Consider the following 16,404-nt stretch of genomic DNA (forward strand, 5'->3'; position numbering starts at 1 on the left):
CAGCAGGCAATGTTTCAACTTCTTGTTCAAGAGCAGTTTTCTGTCTTCCTGCTGATTACTGGGGTGCTACTGGCTGTGCCCTTTAAGAGACACTTCACCTATGGAATGAAATGGCAGCGCACTGTGAAACGTAAGCTGGTTTATTTTTCTAGGATGAACTAATCCTGGTTCCTGGTGCTCCTTCCCTTTGCATGCTGCTCAGTACCTCTCCATGTTCCTTTGCTTGACAGCAGCATTGCATTGTCAGTTGTTTCAGTGTTATGCTGCTCTGTTTAGCCAACTGGCAACAAACTTCTCACTTACTGCAAAACTCTCATTTACCTTTTGTTTCATTTGTCATTTTTATTCCTCGTTACTTGCAGTCCAACCTATGGTGCACAGATCTATTCGTATGCCAGTTTCCTTCAAAAATGATGGCTCCCAACAGTGAGAGTGGGTGCAGATTCACAAGTTTAGGTTCTGTTTCTTCCTCTGCTGTAGATTTCCTGTTTGACTTTGGATGATTAACTTTACATCTCCAAGACTTTATCTTCTCCATGGGAAAGGGCTGGGAGTTGGTAATGCCAGCTTCTATCTTCTTGTGTATTCTTCCTAAAACCTAAATAAGACAAGGTCATTATCTGTGCCACAGATAGTCCCTGCTGACTACTGCTTAGATTAATGTGATGCAGTGTTTCCTTAATTTGTCCTTAAATTCTGCAACCCATCCGAAATTTCTTTGGATTTTTACATTAAGGAGCTCAATTCAGGATCCTCAAAAATGTCAAACCTGTGTGAAATGGTTCCTGTGCAGATTTGTGATCTGAGCTGGAAAAAACTTGCACAGGAAGCCACTGCTCTTCTGAACCCACAGATCAGCTCCTTTCTGCTGATTTTGCAAGGTTTAACGTGCACTTGCTGCATATCCACGTGGAAGCAGAATTTGAACTCCTTTGGGTTGTACATCTCATTTATTGATTTATTAGGACAATGATTTAATAGTCTTGTTCTCTGGTGATCCTGTTAACTTCCAGACACTGATGCCTGTTTATTTGTCCACAAAGTGCTCTTCTCAGAACTGTTTTCCTGATTAAAGATTAACAGTGTGATAAAGGCAAGGAAACATGGGCATCCTTGAATTTTGTTTCTTACATCAGCTGGGTTAAACCTTTACTACCTTTTCTCACTGTGTGTCTTCACTTCATGTTTGGCAATCAAATTCTGCACAGCTCTAGCACGTTTCCTCCAGTTTAGTCAAAACAAGAGGAAAACTTTCTGCCTTTTAAACTTAACTCCTTTGACCTTTGCACAAACAGCAGCAAAAGGCTTTACTAGCTAACTAAGGGGAGTTGTCTTTAGAACTTTCTTTGCTATCTCTTTGATTAAAGAGTATTCTGTAAAAACACTGGGAGTCACTGAGGTGTAGTTAACTGTAACTATGTTCATGTCTTTTGAAATGGAAGAAAAAAGGTCCTGAAGTAAACACACTTCTTCCAACCAGACCCAGGCACGTAGATCTGCTGCCTGCCAGAAGCAGCAAGCCATGCATTACTGGATGGTAAAATTGCTTCTAAATATATAACAGTGTTAGGTGAAACAGTTAATACATAAATTGCAATTATGGTTAATATTTTTAGACCACTCCTGTGACTTATGCCTAAGCAATCACCCCTGGTACTTTCAGCTCCAACAAGCTTATGCTAAATGCTTCCCTTTTTATGTATCCCACATCTGTGTGCTATTATATCCTGGCTGGTTTTGTTTTTTGGGTTTTTTTTGTCTTGCTATATAATTATAATTGTTAACTGTAGGGAGCAGGATTTGAAAAGCAAAGGTAAGATGTAAAATATTAAGGCCTTTAACTCAATAGAAGTTGTTTTGGTTCTTCTATTAGATCCACTCGTATTTAAAGAGGGTATTTGTCTTCTCAAAGCCAAGAGGAACCCTGGAGAGAGCGCAACACAAGACATTCACTGCCCCTTCAGTACGGTGCCTGTCAAGTGGCTTGTGCATGAATGGCAGTCCAAGCATCACTGTGCCTCTATGAGAGAGCTGTATCTCTTCTCACCTTCCTCTTTGCACTGAGAAAGAGAAGTGGTAATTTATACCTGGCCAGACACTAGTCAACCAATGCATCTCAGAATGACTTCTCTTTGTCTTTGCTTTGTTGTGCTCCCATCTTTCTTTTGCTTTGGTGAAAAAGTCTAGTAACGAGTAGGACTGTATACACAAGCAGGGCTGTAGCTAAGTGTTTGGGCTAGAGGTCTGACCAGCTTTTAAATGGCCATAAAGATGAGGACTGTAGTAGTTCTGTGCCATTTGACAAGAAATCCAAGTCAGATCTGAATGCTAAAAAATTCCTGCTGGAATTAAAGTCAGGTTTTTGGTAGTCCCTGAAGTAATTCTTCATCAGTGTGAAAGTGGAACACTAAAAGAACAAGTTGACAACAGCACCAGAAAATATGTCACCATTTAGTGAGTACAACCTGATAACAGACCGACATATAAAGAGTCACGTGAGGCAGGAGAACTTAAAATTGTAGTGGCTTTCTCTGAAACAGGTGATGGTGTGAGAGTTATTTCCTGCTATCATCATTTAGAGGAGCAGATCACACTGCAAAACAGGCGATGAAGGTAGCAGTTGTCCCTGGTGTAAGAGCAGAAGTAAAGGCTTATAGGTTTGTAGACCAATGTTAGGGGACGTGGATTCCACTGTGACAGGTGCAGTGTGAATACAACATACACTTGGAAACAAAAGTGAGACATCGGAGGAGAGTGAAAATGGAAAACTTTTCAGATGCCAGGTGGAAAATGATATTAAAACTGTCAAAATAAGTCACAACAAAGACTGAGTTTCCTAGTAGGGTAACAGGAGTCATGTTCCAGAGGAGAACAGAGTTAACTGCAAGAAGAAATATCATAAAAGTGAATCATTATGAACATGTAAGGTTAAACTGGGGTTTATCTGTTACACTTTTTGCTTTGGTCTGCTTTTTTTCTTTTCTTTCCAGTGTACCATAACAGCCCCGAGTTTTGTGGACAGGTCAGAAATGTGTAAATAACATTACAGCTTGAGCAGTTATCTATTCTGGGCCTAATCCCAAACACATTTAAATTAATGGCAATCCTTCTGTCAGTAACAGAGGGTTATAGTTTAGGACCTATCATAGGAAGATGGAGGTGCAAAATATACACAGGAAAGGCTGGTTACATGGCCTCTAAAGCTGTCTGAAATGATTTTCTAAAACACAGGAAGAGAATGAAGCTGAAAACTTTCGAGCACGTATATTTTATGTTGCATCATAATGAAGCTTTTCTAATGTCAGCTGCTTACATACAGATTCAGTAGATCATAAGTTATTATAATGTGGTATTGGCCCTGAAATATTAGTCCTACTTTGATGGAATACATACTCTTCCTTAAATAATTGCATTGGATTTGTATTGAATTGTTGTAACATAACAGTTACAACTCATTTGCAGTTACTAAGGGTAAAAATTTTATATTGTTCTTGCATTTCCAATTCTACAGATGTGTAGATAAGAAAAGCTGTGTCAAGGACATTTGTGGCAATTATAGGAATCTGCTGCCTCTGAGGATAAGGTCCAATAAGGTCAATGACCAGATTAATATCAGGCTCATCGTTATATTTGTTTTTAATTTGCCATCCTTACAGCCTGTTTCTGCTGTTCCTGCCTTACCACTGAGGTACTTGTCATGGCTGCACCATTTGTAGAAATCCAGAGCTGTATAACATGTGCTATCTTAGGTACTTGAAACACAAAAATTCACAAAAAAGTCCCTGCCAGATTCTTTGGAAGAGGGCTCATGTGGCTCCTGGATAACCAGTAGTGCCCACTGTATTCAGAAGGACACGGTGTAATATTGGTATTGGGCAAAATACGGAACTAGAAAGCCTAACAAACCACCAGCATTGCTGCTACTTTGAACTAAGGATATTTCACAAATGCCACTTTCAAGGGGGTCACTGACACAGGTGAGGAAAGCCATAAACTGACGAGGGATATTTTTTAAGTTCAGTAAAGTGTTGAGTGGGATCTGGTTCATGCTGGGTGATAGCAGCTCTGCAATGCACTGTGCTACATCATACCTACCATTTAGAGGGGAGGCTCCACATCCTTCCTTTGCACTAGTTTGTAATAGAGTGTGAATGGTAAGTGGGCCTTGTGAGGTGTTTGAGTGTTGGAAATTGATAGTCTGGAAAGGTACACAAGATTAAATGTTAGTCTCTCAAACCTCACAAGTTTATCTCAAAAACATTTTTACAATACCTTTGGAGAACACTTAATCCAAAACTTGTTCTCCTTGAATAGCCAGCAGTGGCCTGAAGTATAATATGAAGATGTTTATATACCGCTCTACTGCCTCTGTGAATGTACTTCAGTCAGTTTTGCATAATACTTAAGCCATGATGGTAAGAGATGCTGCAGTGCTGCCGTCAACCAGCTCTTCAGCAGCACTCAGAGGTGGCACCAGGCTGAGTGCTTCCGGATGGGAAACGTGGGAATCACTTCTAATGCTTTGAAAAGTGGGAAAACCAACTGAGCTACACCGTGTGCTCTGCAACTGAGCAGGGGCAGAAGGTTAAGGACCTACAATTAAGACTGAGATCTTTACACAGGACTGCCATGGGCCCTCAGTGCAGGCCTGGGTATGTCCTTCCCCTGGGGATGAGCTGGCTCTGTGGGCAGTGAGGCAGCTCAGGTGGGGGCCCTTGGATGAGTGCATGGGGAAGGAAGGAATGTGTGGAAGATGGTGGTTGGGAGGTGTGGGGAGATGGGCTCATGAGGGGATGGTGGGAGTGGACACAGAGGTGCAGCTGGGCTTGTGGAGGGCTCAGGGCTGAGGAACAAGGCTGGGGAGCTTGGCTGAAAAGATCGTGGTTTGCCCTTGTTTTAACTTTGCGTTCTAAGCAGGCTTCTTCACTGGTGGATGTGGTGTTAGGTCTGCTGGAGCCTTTCACCAAAATCAAAGGTGCTGTAAGAAACTGGGATGGAACAGAAGAGGGTGATGAGAACAAGATAATCCCAGAGAAGGAGAAGAGAAGTGTCAGTGATGCGATGATGGGGACGAGTGACCTCGCAGAGTGGTCCCTGTCTCCTGAAGAGGGTGAAAGAGACTTGCTGACACTACAGACAGTGTGTTTAAGGGCAGAGGAAGATGGCATTGCAGGCATCTGTCACATCACTGCCCACCCTCAGGAGGACATGGTGCAGCATGGGCAGGGTGTGCCAGTGAGTGGGCACGAGGCCGTGTGTGATCTGTGTGACTTGGGCTTGGTGCACATTAACATTCTGCAAGAAGGAAAGGCAGAGAGTTCAGAGAACAAGTCAATGGAGGAGCCAAGTGACATGCTGCTGATTGAGGTACTAATTCTGGGTGTGGTGAAGGTGGCAATATGATAGTTGTTAACTTGTACTATCAGACTCACACTGTTCTGACTTTAGTATCATTTTTCCTAAGTGTTGAGATTTGTTGGACTGAAATAGCTAATCCTTTGTGCAGCTCTCTGTAATTTCATACTCTATTGAAAAAAGCAAACAAAAAACGTAGCCTTTCTAGATTACTAGCTCTAAGCTGCTACAGCTCAGACAAACTTTTAATTCAGTTCATCAAAAGCACTGTGGTGCTTTTGTTGTTTCAGAGCCTACGTCTGTTAAATAGTGTTAGAAAATTTCTTTTATGTGAGCACAATACGACAGTGATTGTTGGATGTGTGATATGGTTTCATATGAAATGTGCTGTATTGAAAGGACACGAAACATTGGTATTAAACCTCTGCTAACTACTGGTTTATAATAGAGATTCCTTGCCATTCTAGATACTCTCTGGGATGTGATCGTATTTAAGATTAATTAACAAAAATAAAAACTGTCATGATCTTATGACAAAGGATTAAGGCAGTTTAAAAACTTCTTAATTAAGTAGGTTAACAGAGATAATGATGTCACTGAATTTGAAAATAAGGTCTAGCAAATGGCCCAGTCTGAAGAGGATGGAGGAAAGGAAGCAGAGGGTCTGAGCTGTAAAGCTAGTGATGATTGGTCAGACTCACATGATGAAGATAAAAACCACAAATATTCATCTCCATCAGTACAAACAGTTATAAGAGATCCCAAGTATCTAGAATCTCAAATGAGTTCTTCACATCATAAGGAAGGTAAATTGTTGACTGTAATACCTGTAGTTAATTATTTGATAACATATTTTAAGTTAGATTTTGAAGCAACATGGAGGTTTTGTATGAAATGTCCATGCTGTTAATTGTTTAGGTTAAGTTAAAGCTAATTTTCTGTGGAAAATTAAAAGAAGGGAGAATACTCTTTTGCCTTAAGCAATGAAATATGAGTTGATGTCATATGTATTGTGTTCAGGAGATCCATTCTGCGTGGAGTTTAGAAATTAATGGTGTTTTGAACATGATGTGGTTTTTAAAACCTCCAGGGAGGTGTTAGAGTTAAGATCGGGTATAAAATGCCTTTGGATAAGCCTGATAATTTATTTAATCTTGTCCATTCAGCTTCAAGATGCATATATTCAGGGTTTGTGGATGAGCTTAGAATGGTTCCAGTTTGCTGGTTAAGAGTGGTAGGCAAATACCAGTGCCTGTCAGCGGGATTATCTCCCAGAACCTCAATGAGAGTAACAGAACGTAGCTGTCTTCATGTCTTAATACTTCAGGAATGTAGGAGTGTGTTGCAGAGTTTAAGGACTGACTTAAGGGGCGTATAAAGTGACTGTTTCCCTAGAATCTGTATGTCTGTGCTCTGAAAGTCGGATGACATCAGTGGAGTTGAAAAATCTGTGAATATGTCCCTCATAATATCTGGATATGAAGGTAGACTGGTGCAGGTTGTTTGAAGTATGGATGTACCAATCAATAACGTCCCTTGGTTTAGATATTGCATTTAAAGGGAGCACACTTGAACAGGTTTAACAACGCAAAGGAAGTTCTGTTCTGTGGGATGAATCCATAATGAATAAACAACAATAAAGCGGTTTTGTTTGCTGTTACTGAAATGTTAGCAGCACGTTCTGTGTGCTATGAAGCGCTGTATAAAAGGCATTTTGGTCTCAGCATGAAAAACATTACAGAGTGCATTTGGGAGCTGAGGCAACTGTTCTGGAAAGGCTCTTCTCTTATAATCTATTTGCCATTTTGCAGTTTTGAATCCTTTTCAAAACTGAAAGTGCAGCACGTTTCCTCTTCACTGTTGCTCTCAAAGAAATTTGTTACTGCTGTGCTAAGAACTTGGAAATGTTGTGTAATCCAGAAAGCGAGACTTTATTCTGTCTTCTTCAAGGAGCTGATCTTTCTATCCTTAAAGTCAACTAATAATTTTGTAGGGGCTTTTACATCATAACAGATTTTACATACACTTGGCTGAAAGCTGAGGGTAGCTTAGCCTGCCATATCCAAATCTTTGCATTTGTTAGTACCAATCAGACAGTTGACAACAAGAAGTGTGTTGCATTGTTTAGAAGTGCCTTGATGAACCACATCTTAGCCATGTGAAACTTTCATCCTCTCTTGGAGGTGGGAGTTAGACTAGGAGGTAGGATTCCTAGAATTAGGTTCTCAATTATATCACTAATGCATGGCACTATTTTGGGGTGAATTGCTAAAGTCTTAAATAGCTGTGTTACAGAAAGGCAAGCTGTCAGGAAGAAATTATTGCATTTTGAAGCACTTTTATGTATAAATGTGAGGTAGTTTCCTTAAACTAGAGGCACTATATTGAATTCAGTACTACTTTTGAAGAGTGAAGTCGTTCTTTTGTATCTCATGATCTAATTGTGCCTTTGTTCTCACAGGAGAAAAAGCAGTCTTCAGCTGTGAGCTGTGTACATACACCTCACTCAAGATATCAAGTCTGAACCGTCACAGGAAAATCCATTCTGAAGAAAAACATCACGTGTGTCACATCTGCCTCAAGGCTTTTCGAACAGCTACACTCCTGCAGAACCACGTGAATGTACATACAGGTATTATCTTATGTGTGCAGATATTCCATGTTACATATTGTCTGCATTATTTAATCAGTTTAATCAATTCTGATAAAAATTGTGCGTGTTGATTTAATGCAGACGGATCATATGGCTATTAAATAAGGTTCTTAGGAATGTTATACTCCCACAGGGACCAGGCCCTATAAATGCAGTGACTGTGATATAGCATTTGTGACCAGTGGGGAGCTTGCACGGCACAGGTGTTACAAGCATACCTTTGAAAAACCTTTCAAGTATTCAATGTGTAAATATTAGAGTGTGGAAGTAAGTACAGCATTTCTGAATTCTTTGGGGAAGGTTGGTAGGCTTTCAGATGCTAAGTTGTATGTGGCAAGCTACAGTATTAATGCCTGTCTTGCAGTGCAAATATATGTATGTACACTGCACTGGCCAAATGGCCAAAGTTTACGTTGTATAATACTTTGGCTTGTGAAAGGACCACAAGGGAAGAGTACAGAATATCACCTAAAACCAGAACAGGCAGCACTAAGTCTGTAACTGATGCAGTATTTAAAATTGCAGTAGATGTATTTTGTAAATTTGCTTATATTTTAACTGTTTATGCTGCTATAAATGCAAATGTTACTGCAGACATTTTCTTATTTTTATGCTAGGCAAGTAAACTGAAGCGACACATTCGCTCACATACAGGAGAGCGTCCTTATGCCTGCTACCTTTGCAGTTATGCTGGCAAAGATGCATATAAACTGAAAAGACACATGGCAGTTCATTCAGGTAGGATTCCCCAGTGTCATTATTTATGCCTGTGTTTCCTGTAGGCCTTCAAATTTCATGGGTTTCCTTGTGAATTTCCTTCCTAATTTCAGTCTGTAAATCACAACATTTTTCATCTGTGATTTTGAGTAAAAACATACCTGAAAAGCACGTATTTTGTGTGCTTTGCTTATTCCACATTGCTGTGGCCTAGAGATAGTTAGGGCCAAAATGTTTCTACTTGTTACTGCTTATAATGATACCAAATGTGTTATGTGACTTTACATCATTACAGAATATTCTATGGACAATGTCAGTGCTGATTTACAGGGAAGTTCCTGCAAGGAGATGGGGTGACATCTTGTGGTTGATGCTTTAAGTTGTTTAAAATACAAAGCATCAAATATTTTGTCCTTTTTCCCCTCCAGGTTACCTGTTGGATTCTGAATTTGTTTGTATCAGTTTCTAATATTATTTTCAGACTGTATAACAATCATGAAACACTGAAGATGATACAATAAACTGAAATATCTCTTCCTTGGTTGGGGTTTTCCTCCAGAATGTAAAAAATAGAGCACTGCATAAGTACATTTTTACTCCATGTGCAGAAAATTCATTTATTTACCCCATTGTCATCTGTGTCAAACAGTGTTGGAATAAGATTGATACTAAAAATAAAAGTTAAACTTCTCATAGATAGTTCTGGAGATACAAGGCTTTGGGATTCTCTGGGGGTTGCATGTACTACATTTTTAAACAGCTCTTGTTTGGAAGACTACTTGATTCAAATCCCTGTGAAGTCACTATGGCTTTATTTCATGTGTAAATTCAATTCTCTTCTAGGGAGAAAATGTTCTTGAACAGGTAAGAGTTTTGTTAGGAAATCAGTACAAAGAAATAGGGCACATTTAAGTGATACAGTTGACCAGTACCAAGAAGAGCTAGACACAATTTTAGATTTTTGAAGTTATGAAATGGCTGTATTAAAAATATGTGGGCAGACAAATCTGCCTCTAGTATCTATCTGTGTTTTCAGAAAGGTGCCACTTAATGGATTTAACTATTTCAAAGTCAGCATGGAATTAGTGTCAACATGTCACAATTCCTTTGTAATTACCGGCTACTTTGGGTGGCATTTTGAAATGAATCTTGTGTAGGTTAAAGTAGACCATTACTGGAACTTTCAAAGAGGTTTGATTTGTTAAACAATTTCAGCTTATAAATGCTTAATTTCTCTGGAATTTTTGCTGAGAGTACAGAAGGTCCTTTTTTCTTCCACTTTCTTCTATAACAAACATGTTACTTGGGGCTGTGCACAATCTAATTCTTGTTCAAACTTGTGGAGATCCAAAATTTACCATTAAAATAATTATTTCAACTCTTCAGGTGTCCAGTTACAAAGTGTGCATTCACGTATGGCAGTGGCGGTTCAGTGCAGTCACTGTGAGCCTGCTTTTCACAACCATTATGCTCTTACTCAGTGCAAGAAGATTCACGGGGATGGAAGAAGTTTCAGATGTGATCAGTGCAGCTATCCATGCAAGCAGGTATTTAAACTCACTGACAAATTATTGCGTATTAAGTGGATGACTTGGCAAGCAGGGTTTGCATTGGGTACTCTTACCTAATACTTTAACTTACAGGGACAAAATAAGGGGGAGGGGAGATCTGTAGTACAGCTAGTGTGTGTGCTAAAATGAAAGATCCACAGATGTTCTGGTCTGTATGTATCTCTGACAAATATATTTTATACATCTGCAGACTCCATAATAAAAGCATTGATTATATTGCATATATCTTTTGCTGAACTGATAGTATGAAGAAATACAAAGGTTGATCCAAAAGTAATGTCTCCTACTTATTTCCATGGAAACTACAAGAGATGAAAAAAACCACAATAGCACTATTTGATAGAGCAAATTGTATGTAAAAATATCTTTATTCTGCCCTCATTCTGAAGCTTTTCCATTGCTTGGTCATTGTCTCTGCAAACATTAATGACATCAGGAGGAGAAGCTCTAACCTTCTCCAAGGGACTGGGCAGTAACTCAATATTATATATAATATATATATATATATAATATTAATATTTGATTAATGTATTTACACTTCATTATGCTACCAGGGTGATATGCAGAAGTATCCTGAAAAATGTGGATTGGTGAAGGCCAAAACTTCTACACCCAGAAAAAGAAGCAAGGGTAGAAGGAAAGAAAGGGAGAATCCAAAGCATGCTAAGCAATAAGGTAATCAGTGAATAAGTTAGAATTTAATCATGTAAATTAGAATGAAGAATAAAAGGCTAAGGTGGTAAATCTTCCCTGCTGCTTAATTACTGTTTCACAATGAAGCTAATTTAAGTGCTAAAAATGGAGGAATGCTTTAGAACAGTCTTGAATTGCTGAGCAGAAGTTCTGGTCTTCTGCTCTGGGTCACTGCTCAGGTACTTGTTCTGGGACTGCTATTCCTCAGCTCCTGCAGATATCTTCCTAAATTCCTTGCTCAGCAATGCTTACAAATGCATTTTTTCTTTTCCCTTTTACAAATTCACTTTGCCTTTATAAAGGTGAATGAAACAATCATTGCTGCGTTGAGCTGTAGTGAGTTTCCTTATGAGCCTATTTTTGATAATACACTGCTTTAATACAGACCAGAATGGAACATTTTTGGTTTCAAAACCCAAATTGCACATTAATCTCAATATGCATCTTAACAAAAAAATTGTTCTTCTCTCATACTCAAATCAGATAATGATCCAATAATAAAAACTCTAGTGATTTAAATGGCTAGAGTCATCCTTCTGTCATGCTGAAGGGGTGACCAGGCCCATTTACAGATCTCTTGGCTCAGCACGTCTGTACAGTCAGAAGGGTGCTTGTAATTACTCAGTGTTACTCAGTGTAGGTAGCACTTGAGCACTGAGCATTTATTCCTTCAACATGAAACAGAGGATGGTCTGTAGTTAATCTCTTTCCTTCTCTTTCTTCTGCTTCCTCATCTTTTCTCATTAGGTTAAGGTTAATAGGAAGTGAATAAATTCAGATCTGGGGAGACCAGAATGGTGGGCAGGTAGAAATATATCTAAGGCCTAGATGTCCTCAAACATTACATTCTGATATAGCAGGTTATACCTACACTGATTTGTGGCCAATGACGCGGAGATAAAATTTGACACAGAGTAAGAAATGTTGAAGCCTTTCTGAATGAATATAATGAATATAATGAATATATATCAGCAGCTGAGTTTACATTAGCATTGACATTTCTGTTTTCTCTGGTAAGAATGTAATGGTATGTTTAGAGAGAAGTTTACAGCTGCAGTGTGTATGCTTTTGCAATAATTAGATTTAGCTGTTTATTAATGTTTTGGTGCACGCAAACAATATCTTTTTGGTATCTTTCATATCCTTTCATCTGGAAACTTCAGTTTCTACAGCTAAGATAATGTCTCATTAGCTATTGCTCATGCAGATATTCAGTCTGTTATTTGACATGCACAGCTTTTAGAATTTCTGTGCTAGTTCCAGATTTCTTTTTTTTTTTTTTTTTTAATAATTGATATTTGGGAGTATCCATCGCTGTTCTCTTCTTGCACACTATGCAGGGCCTGTGGGCTCCTCTCTGTGCCTTCATAAATGACTGTTACCATAAGAGCTGAGCCCTCATTAGAAATGACTTGTGGCTGGTGCCACCAGTGATTGGCTGGAACACACATTTTCTTTTTTAATTGTTGATTATATTATAATACGAAAATTTAAATTTCCACTTAATGCTTAGTTTTCCTCTAAACTTATAATAAGCGCTACTTACTTACCTGGCTCATCGTGTAATATTCAATGTAAATTAGTTTCATTATCTAAATAAATTGAAAGTGAAGATATGATGTTATATATTGGACGTGATCAGTGCTCTGAATATATTGCTTGCTTGAATTGTTACTAACCAAGCTGAGTGCTGCCCTGTGCTGGTATCTGAGCATCACACTACACAAAGTAGAATGTATATGAAAAAATAAAAGACATTAATGAAGTTGAAAAATGACAATCTGAATAGTTAGAAGCCAGAATGTGTCCTTTTTGAAATCAAGACGGAATGCTTTAGACCTACTCAGGAGTCATTCCTTATGGACTCGAGCTTTTTAACTGGGAACGCTGGTTGCTGTACTTAAGAACTTACATTACCGTAGCTTTCAGGTGATGGGTTTACAAAGTGAACTCCGTGGTGTTATTTGTACCTATAAGATCAGTACACATGTATTAGTTTTTACTAAAACAGTACATACTCTGAACAGATGACAATTTAAAAAACAAACAAACAACTTCAGTTACGAATTATAGAGGAGTCATTAAACATTCAGGAAGGGTTCATGCCATGAAATAGATACTAACGGTAGTGCTGCTCTGCCATGGGCTGGTGCTGAGCAGTGCGCAATGCAGCCGATCAGCAGCGCTTCCTGGAGATGGCAGCACCGGTTCACATCTCCGACAGCAGACCAGCAAAAGAAAGATGCATGACAAAGGTGCTCTAGTTTTATTAATTTATTGATATTAATTAGTAATTAATAATATTTTTTATTGTTTTACTTATTTATTTTTCCTCAGTTTGAAATTAGGCATCTCGCTTAACATCTTGTGCAGGTGAAGGCTAAACCAAGAGGTTTTTTTAGCTGTTTTTCTTAGCAGATGAAGCTCTAGTTGTCACTACGAGCTGCAGCCGCGCTGCCAGGAAGGAGAACGGGCTTTGAATCTGCCTTGCTCCCACAGCATCACGCTGCTGGGATGGGTCCCTGTGACCTGGGATTTCAGCACGCAGTGATCATTACCTTTTGCCTGGGCAGTGTTCTGTAAGAGCAGAGAACAGTGAGTTTCCAGCTTATTTCCACTTCCTGAATTGTCTCCTTTCCAAGAAATTAACTGTCATCTTAAATTCCTGATATTTTTTCCTTCGTATCCAAAAAACTGTTTGTGTCTTTTAAATATTGCTGGCTGGGTTTCTGGATTAGCAAAACACACTGACTGTCATCTGCTGAAGATCTTCACAGCGATTACTTTCTTTGTTAGTTAGAATCAATTTGTTACGGTTATTTAACAATCTCACAACTACATTGCAATTAGAAAACGTACACAGCCTCAATTTCTCCAACCCCAGTTGCTTGCACTCCCATTCCTGGTGCACATTGTCTTGTTCTGTAAAAGAAACAGAGTGCAGTGACAGCTGTGGGACCTCAGAGCTCAAACCTGAAATGACCCTCATGGCAGCGCTGCCTGGTTCCTTCCCTAATGGGCAGCACTGGTACTGGTGGAAGCAAAGGCACTGCACTGCTACAGCTGCAGCCAGAGCTCCCTGCCCACAGCTGTAAGCACATCTCAGCTCTATTAATTGTGTCTGGTACTGTGAAAACCTGGCAGCTCCCTGCAGCAGCAGCTATGGCTGTCTCCACTGTACAGAGGAGGAAGATGAAACACAGAAGAAAATTAATCTCTGATTTAATTCTTTTGCTTTTAGGTGCAATGAGACCCACTGATAAAACAGCGTGCTGCTGCCTTCTTGCTTGTTTAAATAATTGCACTGAACTAGAAATAGAAACGGAGGGGAGTGGCAGCATGCAGTGATTAAGTTACATTAGAAAGCAGTGAGCGAATGTGCAAGGAACCAAAGACATTAAGCTGGTGTGGTTAATCTCTTCCAGAGACATTAAACTCCAAGTATTAAAATTGAAATAACATTCATAACTTCATAAAGGTCAGCGCTTAGGCTGATGTAAAAACACTATGGCAGCACAACTAAAGGCCACGGACGTGGCTGGTGGCAGAGTCTCGTGGGGAGGAAACATGGAGGGAGCTTCAGCTTTTAGAACTGGGAGATGCGGCTCTACTTTGCATGCAAAAAGATCTTCTCTGCTTGCCTTGAAATCCCAATGAGAAATGCAGAAGTTTCAGGGGGCGCCTGCTGCTTTCGTCCTGACAGCAGCACAGCACAGGAGCGAGCTGCTGCTGGTCCCTGCTGCCCGCCTGGCAGATGCAGGAGAGCTGCAGGAGGTCACAGATTTGGGCAGGCAGGCTGTCCTCATCACGGGGTTTTCTCTTTCTCAGAAGCAGATGATTGAATAGAAACAATAGACTGCTTTCCCCATCTGATGATGAAGACTGACAGTTCGTAGGAGATGAGTCAAAGGTTACTGATGAGAAGATCCATCCAGATAATTGCCGTAATTGTACCCTGAGGATGCGACTCCTATCACAAAGCCAGAGACTGTGATTCTATTTGTGTATAAATACTTGGCAGAGAACTCCGTCCTTTGCCTTAAATGAAGAGAATTCCTTCATGAGATACAAATGGAGAAAATCCTCTTAAATATTCTCTTTTTTTTTTTTTTTTTTTTTGTGACAGAGAGCCCCAGGATCAGCTACAAAGGTAGTGTTTAAACCCAGACAGTCAAATAACCAGTTGGGTGTGATCTCTAACAAATTACAACATTTCGAAAATGAAATTCAGCAAGTGTGGCAGTCAGATGGGGGGGTTGGCAGCACGAGCATGAAAAGTAAGTAGTCTTTAATTGCAGGAAATGACAGCGAGCAGCTCCTCGGCATCACTTCTCTCAGTGCTGTGCCTGCACTCCTCCTGCTGTGTGTGGTGGGGAGCGTGTGGGCACATGGCAGGGATGGGGAATGAGGGTGGGGGGTTTGCCATGGGGACCCCATGCAGCTCTAGAAGCTGTATCCTGTAACTGTAGTGGAAATGGTACATCACGGCCTGAAACAGTGATGGAGCACCTGGTGGGAAGGCAGGGCTAACCCAGGGGAGCTCAGGTGTAAGCAATGCATTTGAGTGACCAGAAGGGCTGGAGCCAGGATCCACCCCTTCCAGCCCTCATTTAAGGGTTGGCAGTGAAAGTGTAGGTATCTCATCTGGAGATCCCTGTGTATGACAGAGCCTCATAGGCATCCTGAAGGCAAGTAGCATCTTTCTCTTATTTCTGCACCCATTGTTATTGCATCCAAGCAGGTCCTCACCTGCTGGAGTCCAAGACCTTACTGCTCTTCCAACTTGTTGTATTTTCTTTTCTTTTGTGTCATCGCATTGCAGGGTGGGCAGACAGTGAGAAGTGTGGGCACAGAGGGCTGCAGAACCTGTGTTCTTTCAAGATCTGTACGTATACAGAGGATTGTGGAAGGATTTGTGCAGAAAAGTTTCAGTCTAAAGAGTTACCTGCTGACCAACACCAGCTGTTAGGAAACATGTGACAGCAGCACAGTTTGGACTGAATGTGACAGCGTGGTGCAATCAGTCAGTAAGGAAAGGAAGAACAAACATTCATCCAATTCAATATTGATAAGGATATTTTTACTTGAAATGGTGATGGTGATGCTGGAATCAGATGAAGCAATGCCTTGAGGCTGACTCCTTCACAGCTTGTGGAGTGTCAGGGCCAACCATTGCCCATGCTGGTGAGCTTTGGGGAGGAGCAGTTCAGATAGAGCCACAGCACTCTATTATAAAAGCCTCATGACCAAGACAGATGCCAGTAGCTGGTAGGTCTCTAACTGCATCTATCTGTATTTTAAAACTACTTGTTGGCAGCTTTGAGAGATGTTAGCTCTGGAAGAAGCACTTGCTTCCACTCTCGATGCTCTGGACTGCTGCATAAACCCTTTGACTGCAGCATTGCTGGGGCTGTG

General features: G+C 40.2%; 1 protein-coding gene across 1 annotated transcript in view; it reads left to right on the forward strand.

Moving 5' to 3' along the window:
- Positions 1-16,404, forward strand: part of CTCFL (CCCTC-binding factor like) — a 25,742-nt gene continuing 9,338 nt past the window's right edge. The window contains 8 exon segments of the mRNA XM_085519776.1: positions 1-130; positions 4,918-5,367; positions 5,969-6,161; positions 7,817-7,987; positions 8,142-8,275; positions 8,626-8,746; positions 10,112-10,272; positions 10,851-16,257. Of these exon segments, the coding sequence (XP_085375902.1) occupies positions 5,062-5,367; positions 5,969-6,161; positions 7,817-7,987; positions 8,142-8,275; positions 8,626-8,746; positions 10,112-10,272; positions 10,851-10,970 (1,206 nt within the window). The 5' untranslated portion in view covers positions 1-130; positions 4,918-5,061 and the 3' untranslated portion in view covers positions 10,971-16,257.

This window comes from Coturnix japonica, chromosome 19 (assembly GCF_054131305.1).
Source record: "Coturnix japonica strain WE chromosome 19, WE-NBRP24, whole genome shotgun sequence".
Classification (NCBI taxonomy): Eukaryota; Metazoa; Chordata; class Aves; order Galliformes; family Phasianidae; genus Coturnix; species Coturnix japonica.